General features: G+C 34.9%; 1 protein-coding gene across 1 annotated transcript in view; it reads right to left on the reverse strand.

The window, feature by feature from the left end:
- Lipt1 (Lipoyltransferase 1) overlaps positions 1–17,597 on the reverse strand; it is a 49,814-nt gene that overhangs the window by 13,031 nt on the left and 19,186 nt on the right. Inside the window, exon 3 of the mRNA XM_090386269.1 lies at positions 6,549–6,677. Within this exon, the coding sequence (XP_090242395.1) occupies positions 6,549–6,677 (129 nt within the window). The remainder of the gene's footprint in view (positions 1–6,548; positions 6,678–17,597) is intronic.

A 17,597-nucleotide genomic window follows, 5' to 3' on the forward strand; every position in this document is an offset into this window, starting at 1 on the left:
GTGCAATATATGCAATGCATTCAATAAGTTGACAGGGAAATCTTCTTTTGCTTCAATTGTGGCCAAATATTTTCTTAGCAATTGTTTTCGGTAATAAAATTTTAAATTCTGTATTATGCCTTGATCACAAGGCTGTAAAATGCTCGTAGTGTTTGGAAGCAAAAATATAAGCTCTATAGCTTTTAATTTCATTTCAGAGTGAGCTGGACAATTATCAACAATCATGGCAAATTTTTCCGTAAAAAGCGCTTATCTAAATTCAAAAGCTTGATTGATTTGATTTTGATTTGGTAGTTGTTGGCGCATCGGCTTCTGTGGCCATATTGCACCTCCCAAGGTTTTTGCAGTACTTTGATCCAAGCCCGAGGCGGGAAACCCGCGACCTTTGGGTTGCCGGGCAGGTACTTTACCCACTCGGCTAGCCCGGTCGGCAAATTCAAAAGCCAATCAATAAATGTTGTCACAGTCATTCACGCCTTCTTATTTGCTGTGTACTCAACTGGTATTTTTTTTTTTTTTTTAAAACAGTGCAGGTTCCTGCTCTTCCTGATAATGAATAAGAGCAGCTTTTCAGATCCGTCCGAATTGCAAGCCACCATTACTGTTATCCTCTCCTCTCTTTGGAATTTTTTCTGCCAGAACACTGCTGTCCCTTAAATGTTTTATCAAGTAAGCAGTGATAGAACAACCCCGTTTCATCGGCTTTAAAGACATCTCTTGCGCTATATTCTTCAAGCACTGTGGGAAATGTAGACTGCAACCAATCCAATGTCATACTTGGTGAAACTTGATTTGCTTCACAGCAAACATTTTTAAAAACGATGCCATTTATTTTCTTGAAACGGTCCAACCAACCTGGATTCGCAGTGAATTCAATCTCCATTTGAATTGCAAAAACATCCGCTCTTTTCATTAACAGAGGTCCCGATATTGAAGCATTCTGAGACCTAGCTTGTTTGAACCAAACAAGCAATGCGGCCTCCAAATTTTCGTTTTGGCCGTTCTCATCTGTTTCCTATCAGGCTCAAACATTGCAGTAAGTTGGTCTCTATTCTTTATGATTGCTGCCAATGTAGAGTTAGCGATTCTGAACTTTTTACAAATGTCTGTTTTCAAACAGACATTTACTGCTTTAAGCAACTCCATTTTAACTTTAAGTGAAATAGCACTTTGTTTATGCCCTGATTTTTCCATTGCCACATTTGAGGGTGATAAATTTGCGGATTTTTTTACTAAACACGAAATTCACTACTTCAAGACTGTAAATGAAATGTTTTGCCCACCGATAGGTAATCCCATGTTTAAAATGATAAGGGTGGTGTGTGGCAAGCGGCATCCTTGTACTATCTATATATTGTTTTTTATTAGATGTCGGCCCAGTCAATAGAAAGATGAGTCATAAATTCATAAACTGCAAAAATTTAGTACGACGTGGAGGCCGGTATATTTTTTGTTCTTCTGAGATGCGAAATCTTTTCATGTTAAGTGTTTTTTGTTTCACGTTAAAAGAAAATAAATGTATGAAATCACATAGCATTTTGTCAGGATCAGAATATTTTTTCATGTTAACCAATTTTTCATGTTAAACGTTTTCAAGTTATATATATATATATATATATAAAACAAAAAATATTTAATTTTTGAAGCAGATGCATCAGCAAAGTCAATCAATGGGAAAGCAACATATTCTTCATGTTACACTGAAACCAAAACTATCATGTTGAAGTGTAAGGAAAAACAGCAATTAGTTGCTGTGGACCTATGTCCTTTGCATGTATAATTCCAAGTAAACAATAACTGTTCCCTCTTTGAAAAATGTTCAAATAAAATTTTACTAGATTTAGGAATATACTGAATGTTTCAGCAATTAGCATCGAACCAACAATTAATGCACCATAGTTATTTTGAAGAGGGACTTGTCAAGGACGGTTCCAGCTCCTTAGCTGCCTGTGTGCCATAAATATTTGGATGCTCCTTAGAATTGTATTTTTAAAAGGAAAAAACGAACATTTTCATTAATAATATGAACATAATAACACATTTTAAATTAAATTTTTATTGAAATCAAAAGTATAAAAAATACACATAAAAATATAAACAATATAAAAAAAAATTGCACTTCAAAATTATTATAACTGCACCCTTTTAGCTTTCTTGGGTAATTCGTCAATGATGTTGGATAATTCTAAACTTTCACACAATTTATTTCTGTCATTAAGAGTCCCAAATTTCTAGAAAATAAATCTTGCCCTGTGGGAAGATTTACTTTCTAGACATTTCTGTTTAACAGTGGATAGAATCCTAGAAACAATTCTGGAACTGCAATATTACTAGTGCTAATATTGACAATTCTAATAATAAATGCTAGCTGTACTCTTTTTTTTTTTTTTTGCAAAACAAACTTTAGCTTGTTTTTCAAAATTCTTTTTCTGATTTATACCATTTGCTAAAACAGATATAATTTTGTTTTGAAACATATGACATATGTAACGAGGCATATGACTCTTAAGATGTTGAGATTTTTTTTTATTAATGTGACCTAAAATAAATGGATCAAATTTTGTCAACATTTCTAGAGCTTTCAAAAAATTTCCATTATTTGCTTGATAAAATTTATAATTTTTGCCTCTAAAGGCAAAACATTGGCCTGCTAAAAACTGTACAATTGATATCGTTCTTTGAAACCGGAAAGCTCTAGTAATGGTATATTTATATTCTAGAACAGGGCCACCAATTACAGCAGTATTCTTCCATAGTCTGTATTATAAAAAATACTACTCATTGCTTTACTGAATCCATTTTTTCATGAAATTAATAAAATGGAAGTAAATATTATGATAGTGTATTTTTTATTTCCCTTTATCACCACAAGTTATTACTAGATTTATCACCACAAGTTACTATCAGATAATATGAAAAAAAAAAAAAAAAAAAAAAAAATCCAGTATTAATTTGTAAAGAATCATTCACAAACCGAGCAATTGTTGAATGATTCACATTTTTCATTCACATTCACATTGTTGAATGATTAAAAAAAAAACAAAACCCCCTATTTCACCCATCTCCTCGCTTCAAATGTTTGTCAAGGTCTGCCTTGAATCTATTTAAGCTATCAACTTCTACAACAACAGATGGAAGTTTGTTCCACCAATCAACCACCCACTGGCTAAAGGCAAACTTTTGCACATCTATCCTACAATTGTCTTTCCTCAATTTGAATTTATGCCTTCTCAGGTGATTATTCTGAGCAAGAGGAAGAATCCCATCAGCATTGAGCATGCTCAAACCATTTAAGGCTTTATACACCTCAATCAGATCACCTCGCAGGTGCCTAGTCTTCAGACACTGTAATCTGTAAAACTTAAGCTTTCTTCGTAAGTGCAACCTTTCATTCTATTCACTAATCTTGTTGCCCTTCTCTGTACTCATTCCAACATCTCTACATCCTTCTTAAAATGAGGCCTCCAGACCTGTATACAGTACTCAAGGTGTGGCCTGACCATTGCCTTATACAAGGGGATAATCACCTCCTTATCCCTGGTAGAAAAATTCCTGTATATCATTGACAAGACACAATGAGCTACTCTTGCAGACTGTCTGCACTGCTCAGAAAACTTCATATCTGCCTGCACAATTACCTCCAGGTCCTTTTCGTTCTCTACCACTGTCAGTGTAGTACCAAAGAGTTGATACGTTACTCTGGGGTTACTGTTTCCCATATGTGGTACTTTACATTTGTCACCTCAGCCCATTTGCTCAACTTTTCTAGATCCTGTTGCAGCAGTGTACTGCCATTAGTGTCATTAACAATCCTGCCAATCTTCGTATTGTCTGCAAACTTGAACATTAAGCCTGATATACCATTATCAATATCATTTATAAATACAGAAAACAACAATGGACCCAACACCGAACTCCGAGGGACTCCACTAATAATATTAGTCCACGAAGAGCAGTGTCCATTGATTACCACTCTGTCTTCTTCCACTCAACCATCCTTTTATCCATAGCAGCAATTTGTCTCCAATGCCACCCTGCTCCAATTTGTGCAGCAGTCTTCCATGTGTATCAAAGGCCTTTCTAAGATCCAAATATATGATATTAAATTTATTCTTTGCATCCAGTTCCTTTGTGACTACATCATAGTATCCAATCAAATTAGTCAGACAAGACTTCCCCTTAACAAACTCATGCTGGATCTGAGCTATAACTGAAGTCTTGTCTAGATGATCCTGCAATGATTCTTTAACCAGTGCCTCCATTAATTTCCCTGGAACAGAAGTTAAACTAACAGGTCTGTAATTACCTGTGTCTCCCTTTGATCCTCCTTTGTTGTTGTTGTTGTTGTTTGGTTTTTAGGAGCATTAGCAACTAAGGCCATATTGCTCCGGGGATATGCGGTAATCATTCCCCGACCTTTCCGCATCCTCCTCCTTTGTGGATTGGGATCACATTTGCACATCTCCAGTCCATAAGTACCTCCCCTGAGTCCAGGGAAGCTCTCATAATTATGGCTAAGGGTTTGCTTACTTCCTTTTCCGCCTCCTTTAATATAACTGGATAGATTTCATCCATCCCAGGTGCCTTTCTTATGTTTACCTTCAACAATTTCTCCTCTACTTTACTCTCAGTTATTACAAGATTATCCAGCTTACTTCCAGAGTTGAATACACCTCTGGCATTCCCCTTCCTGAATAACTCCTCATGTGTGAATGTAGATGCAAAATATTCATTTAGTTTGTTATCTACCTGAGCAGGATCATCAACAGTTGAACCATCGATATCAAGTGGACCAATCTGATTCATCCCTTTTCTTCTAGAGTTTACATAAGTAAAGAACTCTTTGCTGTTTTTCTTTGCATCCTTTGCCAAAGATTTCTCGTAATCTGCCTTCGGCTGCCTAACCTCCTTTGTAACTTGGTTACAGACAGCTTATATCTATCATAGGCTTCTGCGTCACATGTTAATTTATATGTATCCCATGCATTTTTCTTCTCTGTCACATCTCTAATTAGTTCATCCATTTAGGCCTAAATCTTGAACAATATTTCTTTGTTGGTATGAAAAGCCTAGTAGCTTCCAAGATTAATTCTTTGAATGCTTCCCATTTTGAATTTGTTGTTAGTAACATCATCAGTTGGTCCCACCATACAGAATTTAAATACTGTCTCAGACCACCGTAGTCACCTTTACGAAAGCAAAAACCCTTCCCTTTACCCTTGATGGTTGTTACCTCTTTGAGTAAATCCCACTTCAGCACACTGTGATCACTACCACCTAGTGGTTTCTTTACCTGGAGATTCTTGATGCATGAAGAATCACTACTGATAATCAGATCAAGAGTATTACTCCCTCTAGTTGCCTCCTGAACATGCTGCTGTAGAAAGCAATCATCCAATAAATCCACAAAAGCCTTGCTAGTGTGTGTGTGTGTGACCAACCCACAAATTCCAGGTCAATCTCTGGGAAATTAAAATTCCCCATTATAAGACACACTGATTTACTGGCCCACTCTATTTCTCTGCACAATTGCTCATTATACTCATCAGATTCATTTGGCCTATAACGTATACCTACCCTCATTTTTCCTTTCCCAGTGCTTATGTCACACCAAACAGACTCAACATTGCATTGTCCACCAACATCAATTGGATGCACTTCCTTAGATTTTATGTGTTTCTTAACTAACATCATAATCCCTCCTCCCTTTCTGTCCTATCTATCCTTTCTGTACACATTTTACTCCCCAAATTCCAGTTCTGCACTGCTTATGTCTGTGTGACACCATGTCCCATATCTTGATGAATTTTGTGAATATCATCATAAATCTATCTTGAGGATGAATTATCTATTGAGATAATTCATCCTTAAGTCAGATTCACTGGAATCTTTTGATTTATACAAATTATCAAAAATAATTTAAAAACTGGATTGCTAACTTACTGAAATGGATATAGATGCTTACCTAGGTAAGATAGTGATCCATTGAAAAGTCACTTTTTTCTTGCTTTTTTTTTTTTTTTTTTTTTTACTGCTTTTGCATGTTGATCTGCAATTTTTTTTCTGCATGGAACATTCTTTTCACAAACAATGCAAAAGACAATACTGCTATCTCTAGTAAAATCTCTTCCATGAATTGGCAATTTATGATTCCATAAGCAGCAGATTTGATTTTTGGCATTTTGAACAGAATGCTCCAACTGCCCATTCTGTAAATATTTTATAGCATAAACTGTATCATTATGTTGCACATTCGAAGAGCACACTCTCATCCTATAAATCAAATGTTTTCTTAATTTATTGTGATGTTATACCAGTTATATTATTATACACAATTATACCTTTAAGCAAGATGACAAAGAAAGATCCTTATTCCTCCAGTATCCCTAATATGCGTGTAATTAAATGTCACATGGAATAAATAAACTTATTTATTTTTGTGTAAAATTAATAAATAACTGATTGAAACATAAATTTTCTCATGAAGATTAAGAGAGTTAATAATAAATTTTTGCAGAATTAATTTTAAATGCAACAGCTATATATACCTTGTAAAAATCTTGATATTCCAAGGCTATTTCATTAAGAAGATCTGTAACTGTTATTTCTTGACATACTTCTTTAAGGTTTTTTACTGGTGATCTAATACTTGAAGTTGCCTTGCTTTTTATGTGACTCTAGAAACAAATTCATTCCTTTTACAATGAGTGTATCAGATTTAGATTTATGTAAATATAAAAAAATATACAAATAGCAGTAATAAACAAAATGAAAGAGATCTATTCAGTGATTTTGTTTAATAATGTGGGGGTGTAGGGGTGGAGATGTATTTAAAAGGGATCAGCAATAAAATAACTAAAAACAGTTTGATTAAGTTTATAATTTTATTAAGACCGATCTTATACTACGTAAAAATTAATAATATAGTTCATTAGACTGTTTGCCTACGTTCATTAAGGTGACGTTTCGGGTATCTTACGAATACCCATCATCAGACCAAGTTACTGACAGATTCCTCTTGCTGATGCTCCCAGAAACGTCTGGTATGCACATCCGGTTTCTGGGAGCATCGGCAAGAGGAGTCTGTCAGCAGCTTGGTCTGATGATGGGTATCAGTAAGATACTCGAAATGTCACCTTAATGTACCATGGGATTATTACCTCCATATCTCTACAAGCAAATGTTCGATAAATTTTTGATAGGATACCATGGCCTAATAAACTATATTATTAATTTTCACGTGTTATAAGAGTGGTTTTAATATAATTATAACCTTAATGGTAAACAACCATGTAGCATCCTTCCCTAACTATATTAAAAACAGTGAGTTTTCTATCTTGCATGCATAGGGAAAAGCATTTGATCTTGATACCATCTAGAGCAGTGATTCTAAACAGCTGTAAGTTTTAGGTGGACTGCCAATATCTTTTTGCAACTTTTCATTTTTATTAAAATAATCTTAATTCATCATTACAAAATTATTATTAAAATGGATTTTGACAGATAGTGATTATAGAAAAATGACCGGTATAAAAAAATAAAACAGCTTTCTAAAAGGATTAAAAAAAGAGAGATCACTTTAAAAAGACCTTTGATCAATTCACAGACCACCTGTTAAGTGCTCAATGACCACCAGCAGCAGTTTGTTGATTACAGGCTAAAAAACACTGATCTCAAGTACTGTTTCACTATTTGTACTCTAGAAAACTAGCTTTGGGGTGCAGCAAAACTTTTTAATGGGAGTGAATGTTGGACCTTCCAATTATAGAAATGGGATTTAAAATTTAGTCTAAAAGATCTTAATGAAAGAAACAAACTACAGAAGGGAAGAGAGAGGGAAAAAAAATTGATATACTGGGGAACGAAAATGTCCACATTTCCTGTAGTTCAGTTATCAAATCTTGATAAGAAAAGTGGAAAAAAAAAAAAAAAAAAAAAAAGAAAAAGTGCATCAGCATTTGGCATTTTTTAAAATCTGATATGTTGAATATTTCAAGGGCTATAGCTCTATTAAAATATGAGCATTAATAAATCTACTGGCATGTTGTAGGCAATTTTTAATGGTCAAGATCAGGCTCTTTAATCCTCCTTTGTAAATTGGGGAGATGCATTCTGACATCTGCTGTCCACAGGGATCTCCTCTAAATCCACAGATACTCTCATAATCAAGGCTAAAGGTTTACTTACCTCTTTTGCTGCCTTCCTTAAATATAATGGGAATGATCTCATCCATCACAGGTGTTTCTTTTATGTTTAGCTTCAACAATTTCTCTTTCACTTCCTCTAAGTTATCACAAAACCATTTAGCTCTGTTAGAATTTGAGAAACTTCTGGCATCCCCATTCCTAAAAAAATTCCTCATGTATAAATGTAGGTGTAAATACCTATTCAGTTTATCAGCAACCTGAGCAGAATCATCAACAGGTGAAAACAGGGGTTCCCAACCTTTTTTACCTGTCGACCTTTTTAAAAAAAAAATCCATTTTCCCCTTATTGACTTCCTCCCAAAAATACACATACAGTAGACCCCCACTTTATGATATTAATCCATTCCAGAGACACCATCATATCGTGAAAATATCATAATGTGAACCCCATAACACATTGTTTTTTGGTAATTCGTTCCAAGACCTTGGAAGTTGATATTTAAGCTATATAACTAAGCTATTTATATCTCTAAAAGGTGATTTTTATAATGGAAATTGTACATATTGATTAAAGCACAACACAAAAAATCACTTCAACTAAAGGATGCAAAAACCAAACATGCAGCCAACATGTTTACAAAGGCTGCTATTGGTTGAGAAGTAGGATTACATGGTCCAGTCAGAGAAATTGTAAGCCAAGTCCATCGTAAAGTGAAATAAGTACATGATCACTGGTTAGTAGAATCAGCCACTTTATAGAATCAAATTTCAAAAAACCAATTCAAATCATTAAAATGCACTACACTTTCATCATTATCATATGTTCAGTTATAAGAATCAATTTTGAATGCATCTGTGATATTTCTGGAGGTCACGACTATAAAACAATAAAGATAATTTTCAGTTTCCGGTTTCTTGGGCTTTTCTGTTTGTGCAATCTATTATAAATGGGTAGTAAACTCAATCTTATTGCATTTGTGTTAGTAGCGATCGCTGGAATTCTCTGGATTTTGGCATTATTATGGTGAAATGTGTTTCCCCTTCCATGGAATCTTCAATCATATGAAAAACATAAATAAATTTTCAGAATCTTCTCTTCATTCCTTTTTTAAGCTTTGTAAATTTGTTACTCCATATCTCACTTGTGTGTATCGTGTTAGTTGCAATTTTGTGCATACCATGTGCTAACTAATATTAATTAGTTAGAATGTACATATTACAATAGTAATTAAGCTATGTATATACGCGTAAATTTATTTTTATTTTGCTAACCTGTAGAAAATATTCTTCCGATTTTCACATATTTAATTTTGTTAATTGCCAAGGTAATAAAGTGAAAATTTGTGCTTGATATCTTTACTTTTATAGCCTGTGGATAATATTCCTCCTATTTTCACTTATCAGAATTGCTGTTTAATAGAATTAAAATTCAATTCGCAAATGGGAACACAATAATTGGTGCTTACTATATATCATATAGTGAAAGGAGAGTCCATCGTAAAGTGATCTGATGAGTCAATCATAAAGCGGGGATCCACTATATTTTTAATGGACAGATTATAAGAAAACTGTTAATAATAGTTAATTATTTATTAAAAAATATAAAATAATTATAAAACACAGCTAGTTAACAATAAGTTCATGATTAGTTCAAAATCACTTTAGTAACAAAAAAAACACAGTAAAAATTCTTTGGTTAATTTCTGCCATTTTAGTTTTGTCAAAATCCCAGCCTGTTACATATCCATTTTAATCATTAGCATTAATTGAGCATAATCATTAATGTTAATGATTATGCTCAGTTAATGCTAATGATTAAAATGGATATGTCATTTTTTTTTTTTTTTTGGCCTTAGTAGCCCTGTTATTGTTGGCATTGGGTTTAACGACACAAGGACTACTAAGACCAAATTGTGTCTGTTCATTGTTTATTTGAAAGAAGCAAGCTGTGTGGTATCTCGGCTAAAATTACTAAATTTGATCTTTAGGTCCCGTGTTCTGATAAGTTCAGCCTGTTTCTTGTTTTCCTTAGTAAAATTATTAATATGGCTAAATCCAGTTTTCACTAGATAAGAATTGGGTAAAGGTTAAAAGTGGTTCTACCATAAACACTCCAGTTTGCAATTTTGGATATTTATTTTGCATATCTTCATTATTCCAATAGGATGCATAACCTTTAGTTTGGAATAGAGATTTGCCCTCCAAATCTGTATTCATTTCAATTAACTCTTCTTGCAAAATAAATTCAAGAGTTGAGATACATCACATGCAAATGATTGCAAAATCCATTTTGGTACAATCATATCATGAAGATCTTGAAAGCAAATATTAAAGTCTTCAAGTGGAAAGTGTACAATAGCAAATCATCATCTGAAATTGTATCTTTTTCCATAATTGACAGGTGTGACAAGTTAACGAAGTAGTGTAAATCTCTTTGATTTAAAGTGGATATAAATAGGTCAATTTTGGATCAAAACCTGAGAATAATTGTTTGAACTTGAATTATATCCATATCTCTGTCTCAGTCTTGTTTGGATATCATTAAACTTGAATATATGAGGGCTGTTCAGAAAATACATGGACTGGCAACACTATTTCGTTGTTATTGAAACGAGTGACGAGTTAGTGGCCTAGGAATGTTCCCCAACTTTTATTAGTTAGTTTGTGTGAGCGTATCATGTAGTATTCATTTTTTTGTTTGTTATAACAGTTTATGTGAAGTGTGTTTTATTACCATTAGCATTAGTAGAGGCATATGATGAAAGAAAGCAAGCTTATAACAACATCAGCAAAAAAAAAAAAAAAAAACATTCCCATTTTGCAATGTTTTGCAAAAAAAATTTATAATATAGAGAAATTTGTTGAATAGAAGTTCGTAATAGAGAAGTTCCACTGTATTTGTAATCGTAATATTAGTAATAAATAAATTGTAATGTTAGTAATTGCAAATTGTAATACTGGTAATTGTAATTGTAATATTGGCAATTGTAATGCGAAAAATTTTTTTTTTTTTATTTTGTTGCACAGAGCATTAAACTACAATACATAAATAAGCTTTCGGCTGGGTGGCAGCCTTCATCGGATTAAAATACTTGAATGGCAGTTGGAATAGAGATGCACTGCCAGGATGGTGCATGAGGCGCGTGGTTAATTGTTTGTTGATGTTTGTGGCTGTGACGTGGCCAGCGTTTGTCTATGGATAGAATTACTGACTCTGTGATGAGATTAACTTGACAACCACTGTTCCTGTTCAAAGAGGCATCCGAGCATTTTATATTTAACGATTCCAACCAGGTACGCCTTAGGTAATGGTGGGACCTGTCCACAACCACGACATCGCGGTGTGGGTCGATGTCGTGGTGGGTTGTCCAGACATGCTCGGTGATAGCTGAGTGTTCCACATCTGCCAAACGGATCGCCCTTTTATGTTCTGAGAGGCGTTTCTCGAGTCGACGTCCAGTCTCTCCAAAGTAGCAGCTCGTGCAGTCACGGCAAGAGATGCGATAGACCAAACCGCTCTGTAGAAGGGTGGGGACAGGTGCTTTTATGTTGGAAATGAGAGAATGCAGTTTCTTGCCTGGGAGTTGGATGCACTTTATCCCATGTGATTTTAGGATTCTACCGATCTGTTGTGACAGGTTGGGGTAGTATGGGATGAATGCCCTCGTGGATGACTCGTCACTGTTGGCGTTGCTGTTGGTCGTCACGTTACGAAAAAAATTTTTTCGCATTACAATTGCCAATATTACAATTACCAGTATTACAATTTGCAATTACCAACATTACAATTTATTTATTACTAATATTACGATTACAAATACAGTGGAACTTCTCTATTACGAACTTCTATTCAACAAATTTCTCTATATTATAAATTTTTTTTGCAAAACATTGCACCTTGAAACAAAATTACATGTAAAATTAACTCCATATAGCGAAGTGTTAGTCTCTCTCTCTATAACGAATTTTTAAAAAAATTAGTAAAAGCATTTTTGAAGATTTTCAAGCATTTACAGCTAAACAGCTGCTCAAATATATGGCCTCCTTCCTTCCAAAATTGCACATTAGCATCTGGAATTAATCATCTTTTTAATGAATACTTGTGGCCATTGACGCCCGTAGGAGGGTCTTTGTTTCATTTTTTTTACAGTTATTAAACCAAATGGGTTTTCTTAAAAGTGGTCGTAAACTTTACAATAAATAGGGTAGATTTGTAAATTGATGTTGGCTCAGGTGAAAATGAAATTCGCTGCGGTAAACTTTAGCATACCGTGGCGGCAATACAAGAATGCTGCCATAGTTGGTTTTTAGTAATGCCTACTGAGTGACATTCGCTTCTCACCTCAACTGTACCACATGACCTTCCTGTCAATCATTATATGTGATATGTCCGTTCTCATCTAACTGGACTCCCAGTAGATGGTTTTCATGAATTTTTTTTTTTTTTACTTTCGTTCGTCATCAATCACATAGGTTATATGTCTTGTATTGTTTTTTTTCTGAAAAGTAACATACAGCATACATTAATCATAAATTTTCTTTCGTGTATATATGAATGAAAGCAGGATAAAAGAAATTCACAAAGTCGTATATTTCTTTAAAGTGATTGATAGGAAAGGTCACATGATACTGTTGAATTGGCAAGCAAACATCATTGAGTAGGCAGTACTAACAATTCACTATATGGCCAGCGCAGCGAAGTTTGCAGTGTATGTATCGGCAAGAGCTATAGTAAAGTAATTTTTACAATTGCGGAAACAATGTCGAAGAGAAAGTGTTTAAGTATTAATGGTAAAGCAAAGATTGTTATGATATTGACCAGGGTTTTAAGAAAAAACATGTTGTGAAGAAATATGGCATACCTGCAAGCAGCTTATCTAAGATTTTAAAAAATCAAGAGTCAATTTTAAATGCAATTGAAGGAGGAGCAGACAAGAAGCGAATTAAGTTGTGCATATATGAAGATGTTGATAAAGCTGTTCTAAAATGGGTGCAAATGATACGTGAGAAGAATATACCAATATCGGGCCTAATAATTAAGCAACAAGCTCTGAAATTTGCACAGTCCCTTGCACATACAGAATTTAATGCGAGCACTGGGTGGATAGATAAATTTAAGAAGCGCCACAGAATTGTGGAAAAGGTTATTTGTGGTGAAAGTGTTAATGTAAGTAAAGAAGATTGCAACAGTTGGAGGAACAATACCTTAAAGATTTTGGAAGAATATGAGCGTAAGGATGTTTTTAATGCTGCCAAAATGGGTTTATTCTTTAAATGTTTACCGAATAGAACACTTGCTTTTAAGGATGATAAATGTTTTGGTGGAAAACAAAGCAAAGAAATAATCACTGTGCTAGTTGGAGCAAATATGACAGGAAGTTTTTTTTTTTTTTTTTTGTTTTGTTTTAGGAGCATCAGCAACTAAGGCCATATTGCTCCAGGGATATGCGGTGGTCATTCCCTGACCTTTCTGCATCCTCTCTATTTGGTGGTCACGGGCTCAAACCCCGGTCTAATCAAGAAGCGTGCTACCCTTCTGCTCCTACCCACCTGGCTACAGAGGCGCCATGACAGGAAGTGAAAAATTAAGACTTTTAGTCATTGGAATATCAAAAAACCCAAGATGTTTTAGAGGCACAAAATCTTTGGAAGTTGACTACACCTTTAATAAAAAAGCATGGATGACAAGTGATATTTTTGAAGAATGGATATTAAAACTAGCGAAGCGTATAACAAAAGAAAAAAGGAAAATCGTGTTGGTAACTGACAACTGTCCGGCACATCCTGCCAGTATTTCTGCCAAACTTAAAAGTGCGAAGTTGTTGTTTTTACCACCAAACATAATGTCAAAACTCCAGCCAATAGACCAAGGCATTATTAAAAATTTTAAATTTCATTATCGAAAGAGAACAATAATGAAGATTGTCAATGCGTTATGAGAAAATAGAAACTTGGAGGTTACAATTAACCTTAGAGAATGCATCTCTGAACTGGCAAAAGTTTGGACAAACGATGTCACTGAATACACTATTCAAAATTGTTTTTCGAAAGTGGGATTTGCATTGAATACAGAAGTCGAACAACAACTGGACAAACAAGATGAACTGCCCCTTTCACAACTGAAAAACTTTTGGACGTTATTAGAACCGTCCGAAAACATCGAAAATGAAATAACACTGGATAGTTATGTTTATGTAGATCACAGCAGAACATCCAAATTAAGATGAAATACTGCCGAACAGTGTTAGACGTGACCATGATCACGAAGAAATTAACAATGACGCTGAAGATGCATCAGAACAACCCCTAGAAAAGCCAACTCACGAAGAAATGATTAATGCCTTTAAAACAGTTCGTATGGGTCTACAGTTTTGTGAAAATGTTCCTGATAATGTTTTTAATCCTCTGAACAAATGTGAGGTTTTCTTTGAGAATCAGACAATTTTTTAATTGTACTGTGCAAACGAAAATCATGGAATTTTTTAAATTTGTGATACTGGCGAAAATTGTGTAAACATAATTTAAATAAGTATGTTTTTGAAATAAAATACATTAAAAATAAATGTAGATTTGTTTTCATTTTCTAATTAAATAACAATTTCTAATAAAAAAGATATTCTCTGTATAACAAAATTTCTCTATAACGAATTTTTTCGCTGGATTTATCAAATTCATTATAGGGAAATTTGACTGTATATGATTCTAAAGTATTAAGTTTGAATTACTGTTACAATAGAAGCCAGATATCAAATTAGATAAATACAAAGCAATTAAATTCTTAAATGCTGACAGACTCAGATATATAGGAGAATCGTACAGATGTCTAAACTGCAGAATCAAAGAACACAAAAAAGATGTATAATATGGAAGAGTTTGAAAGTCCGACACAGCCCTCCAATGTGGTGACACTTGTAATTTCAACAACACTAGAATCCTTTCTATAGGCAACCAATACAACAGAATTCAAAGAAGCCTTCTTCATAAAAATGTTCGAGCCTTAGCAATCAGTAAAAAACAGGGAGTCAAATTCAATCTGCAATATTTCCATCTTTTTGATAAGAAAATGGAAGAAGAAATGAAAAACTAGTTAAAGAAAATAGGCCAGATATCCAGAGGAGTAGCCCACATTCAACCCCCTCCAGACCACTAGAACCAGCATGCGCAACAACCCTGATGTATAAAGAATGAGATTAAACGTCACTCCAGTCTTCCACTATACAAAAACCCCAGATCCAGAATATTGTAACAGTAATTCAAACTTAATACTTTAGAATCTTGTAATTGTAATTGTAATATTGGTTATTGTAATATATTCATATTTGTAACTATTTCTATTTTCTGTTCCCCTAACAGCAAGGTCTGATGATGGGTATCAGTAAGGTGCCTGAAACATAACTTTAATGTAGTGATTTCAACCAGGGTGCTGCAACAGCATTACAGAGGTGCCTTGTAATTTGGGTTTAGGTTAAACTTATTTTTTTTTAAAAATTTATATGGTTTTTTCATTATAAAAAGGTGTACAGTATCTTTTTAATTTTATGGTGATCTGTAGATTTTAGGAGCATTAGCAACTAAGACCATATAGCTCCAGGGATATGCGGTGGTCATTCCCTAACCTTTCTGCATCCTCCATATTTGGTGGTCACGGGCTCAAACCTCGGGCTAATCAAGAAGCGTGTGCTACCCACTGCTGCTCCTGCCCACCTGTTATGGAGGCGCCTATAGTTATATTATTGTAATAAGTATCATATAACATTTTTTTTTAATATTAGATATATATATATATATATATTCAGAGAGAGAGAGAATTGGATCTAAGAGGCAGAAAATTGAGTGGGGTGCCACAAAATAAAATAAATTACTTAGGGGATGCCGTTTTTAGCATTTAGTAGAGAGAGAAGGGCGCCTCCGTAGCCAGGTGGGTAGGAGCAACAATGCATAGCACATGCTTCTTGATTAGACCGGGGTTCGAGCCTGTCACCACCAAATACGAAGGATGTGGAAAAGTCAGGGAATGACCACCGCATATCCCGGAGCAATATGGCCTTAGTTGCTAATGCTCCTAAAAACCAAAACAACAACAACATTTAGTAGAGGCATATGATGCAAGAAAACAAGCTAAACCAGCATTAGCCAAAAAAAAAACCACTCCCATTTCACTCCTCCATTTGTTCCAAATACGTGTCCAGCTTGGCCTTAAATTTATTTTAAGCTATCAACTTCACAACAAAAGATGGAAGTGTGTTCCACCAATCAACTACCCGCTGGCTAAAGGCAAACTTCTGCACATCAATCCTGCAACTGTCTTTCCTCAATTTGAATTTATGCGCTCTCAGGTGATTATTCGGAGCAAGAGGAAGAATCCCATCAGCATTGAGCATGCTCAAATCATTCAAGGCTTTATACACCTCAATCAGATCACCTTGCAGTTGCCTAGTCTTCAGAAACTGTAATCTGCAAAACTTAAGCCTTTCTTCATGAGTGCAACCTTTCATTCCATTCACTAATAGTAGTAGTGGCATGTGATGCAAGAAAGCAAGTGTATGACTTATGCAGCATCAGCCAAAAAAAAAAAAAAAAAAAACACACCATTCCCTCCAAATGACTGTCCAGTTCCTCCTTAAATTTATTCAACTTATCAACTTCCACAACGACAGATGGAAGTTTGTTCCAGCAATTAACCACCCGCTGGCTAAAGGCAAATTCCCGCACATCTATTCTACCTCTGTCTTTTCTTAATTTGAATTTATGCCCCCTTATGTTCATAATTTGAACAAGTGGAAAGATCCCATCAGAATTCAGCGTGCTCAACCCATTCAAGGCCTTATAAACCTCAATCAGATCACCATGCAGGTGCCTAGTCTCCAGCCACTGCAATTTGCGGAACTTAAGCCTCTCTTCATAAGAGGATCCCTTCATTCCCCTCACTAATCTTGCTGCCCTTCTCTGTACACGCTCAAGTAAATCTACACCTTTCCTAAAATGAGGCCTCCAGACCTGTATGCCGTACTCAAGGCATGGCCTGAACATTGCCTTATACAGAGGGATAATCACCTCCTTCTCTCTGCTAGCAAAATTCCTATATATCATTGACAAAACCCCATGATCTGCACTGGCAGCCTGTCTGCATTGCTCAGAAAACTTCATATCTGACCACACAATTACTCCCTGTCTTTTTTTATTTTCTACCACCTTAAGTGTAGTACCACACATTTGGTACGTTTCTCTGGGGTTACTTCTATGCATATGCAGTACTTTGCATTTGTCAAGGTTAAACTTCAGTTGCCACTACTTAGCCCATCTGCCCAAATTATCTAGATCCTGTTGCAGTAGCACACTGCCATAACTGTCATTAACAGCCCTGCCAACCTTTGTATCATCTGTAAACTTTGACATTAAGCCTGATATAACTTCATCAATATCACTGATAAACATACAAAACAACAGTGG

The sequence above is a fragment of the Mastigoproctus giganteus genome, chromosome 12, assembly GCF_048544385.1.
Source record: "Mastigoproctus giganteus isolate SK-2022 chromosome 12, ASM4854438v1, whole genome shotgun sequence".
Lineage (NCBI taxonomy): Eukaryota > Metazoa > Arthropoda > Arachnida > Uropygi > Thelyphonidae > Mastigoproctus > Mastigoproctus giganteus.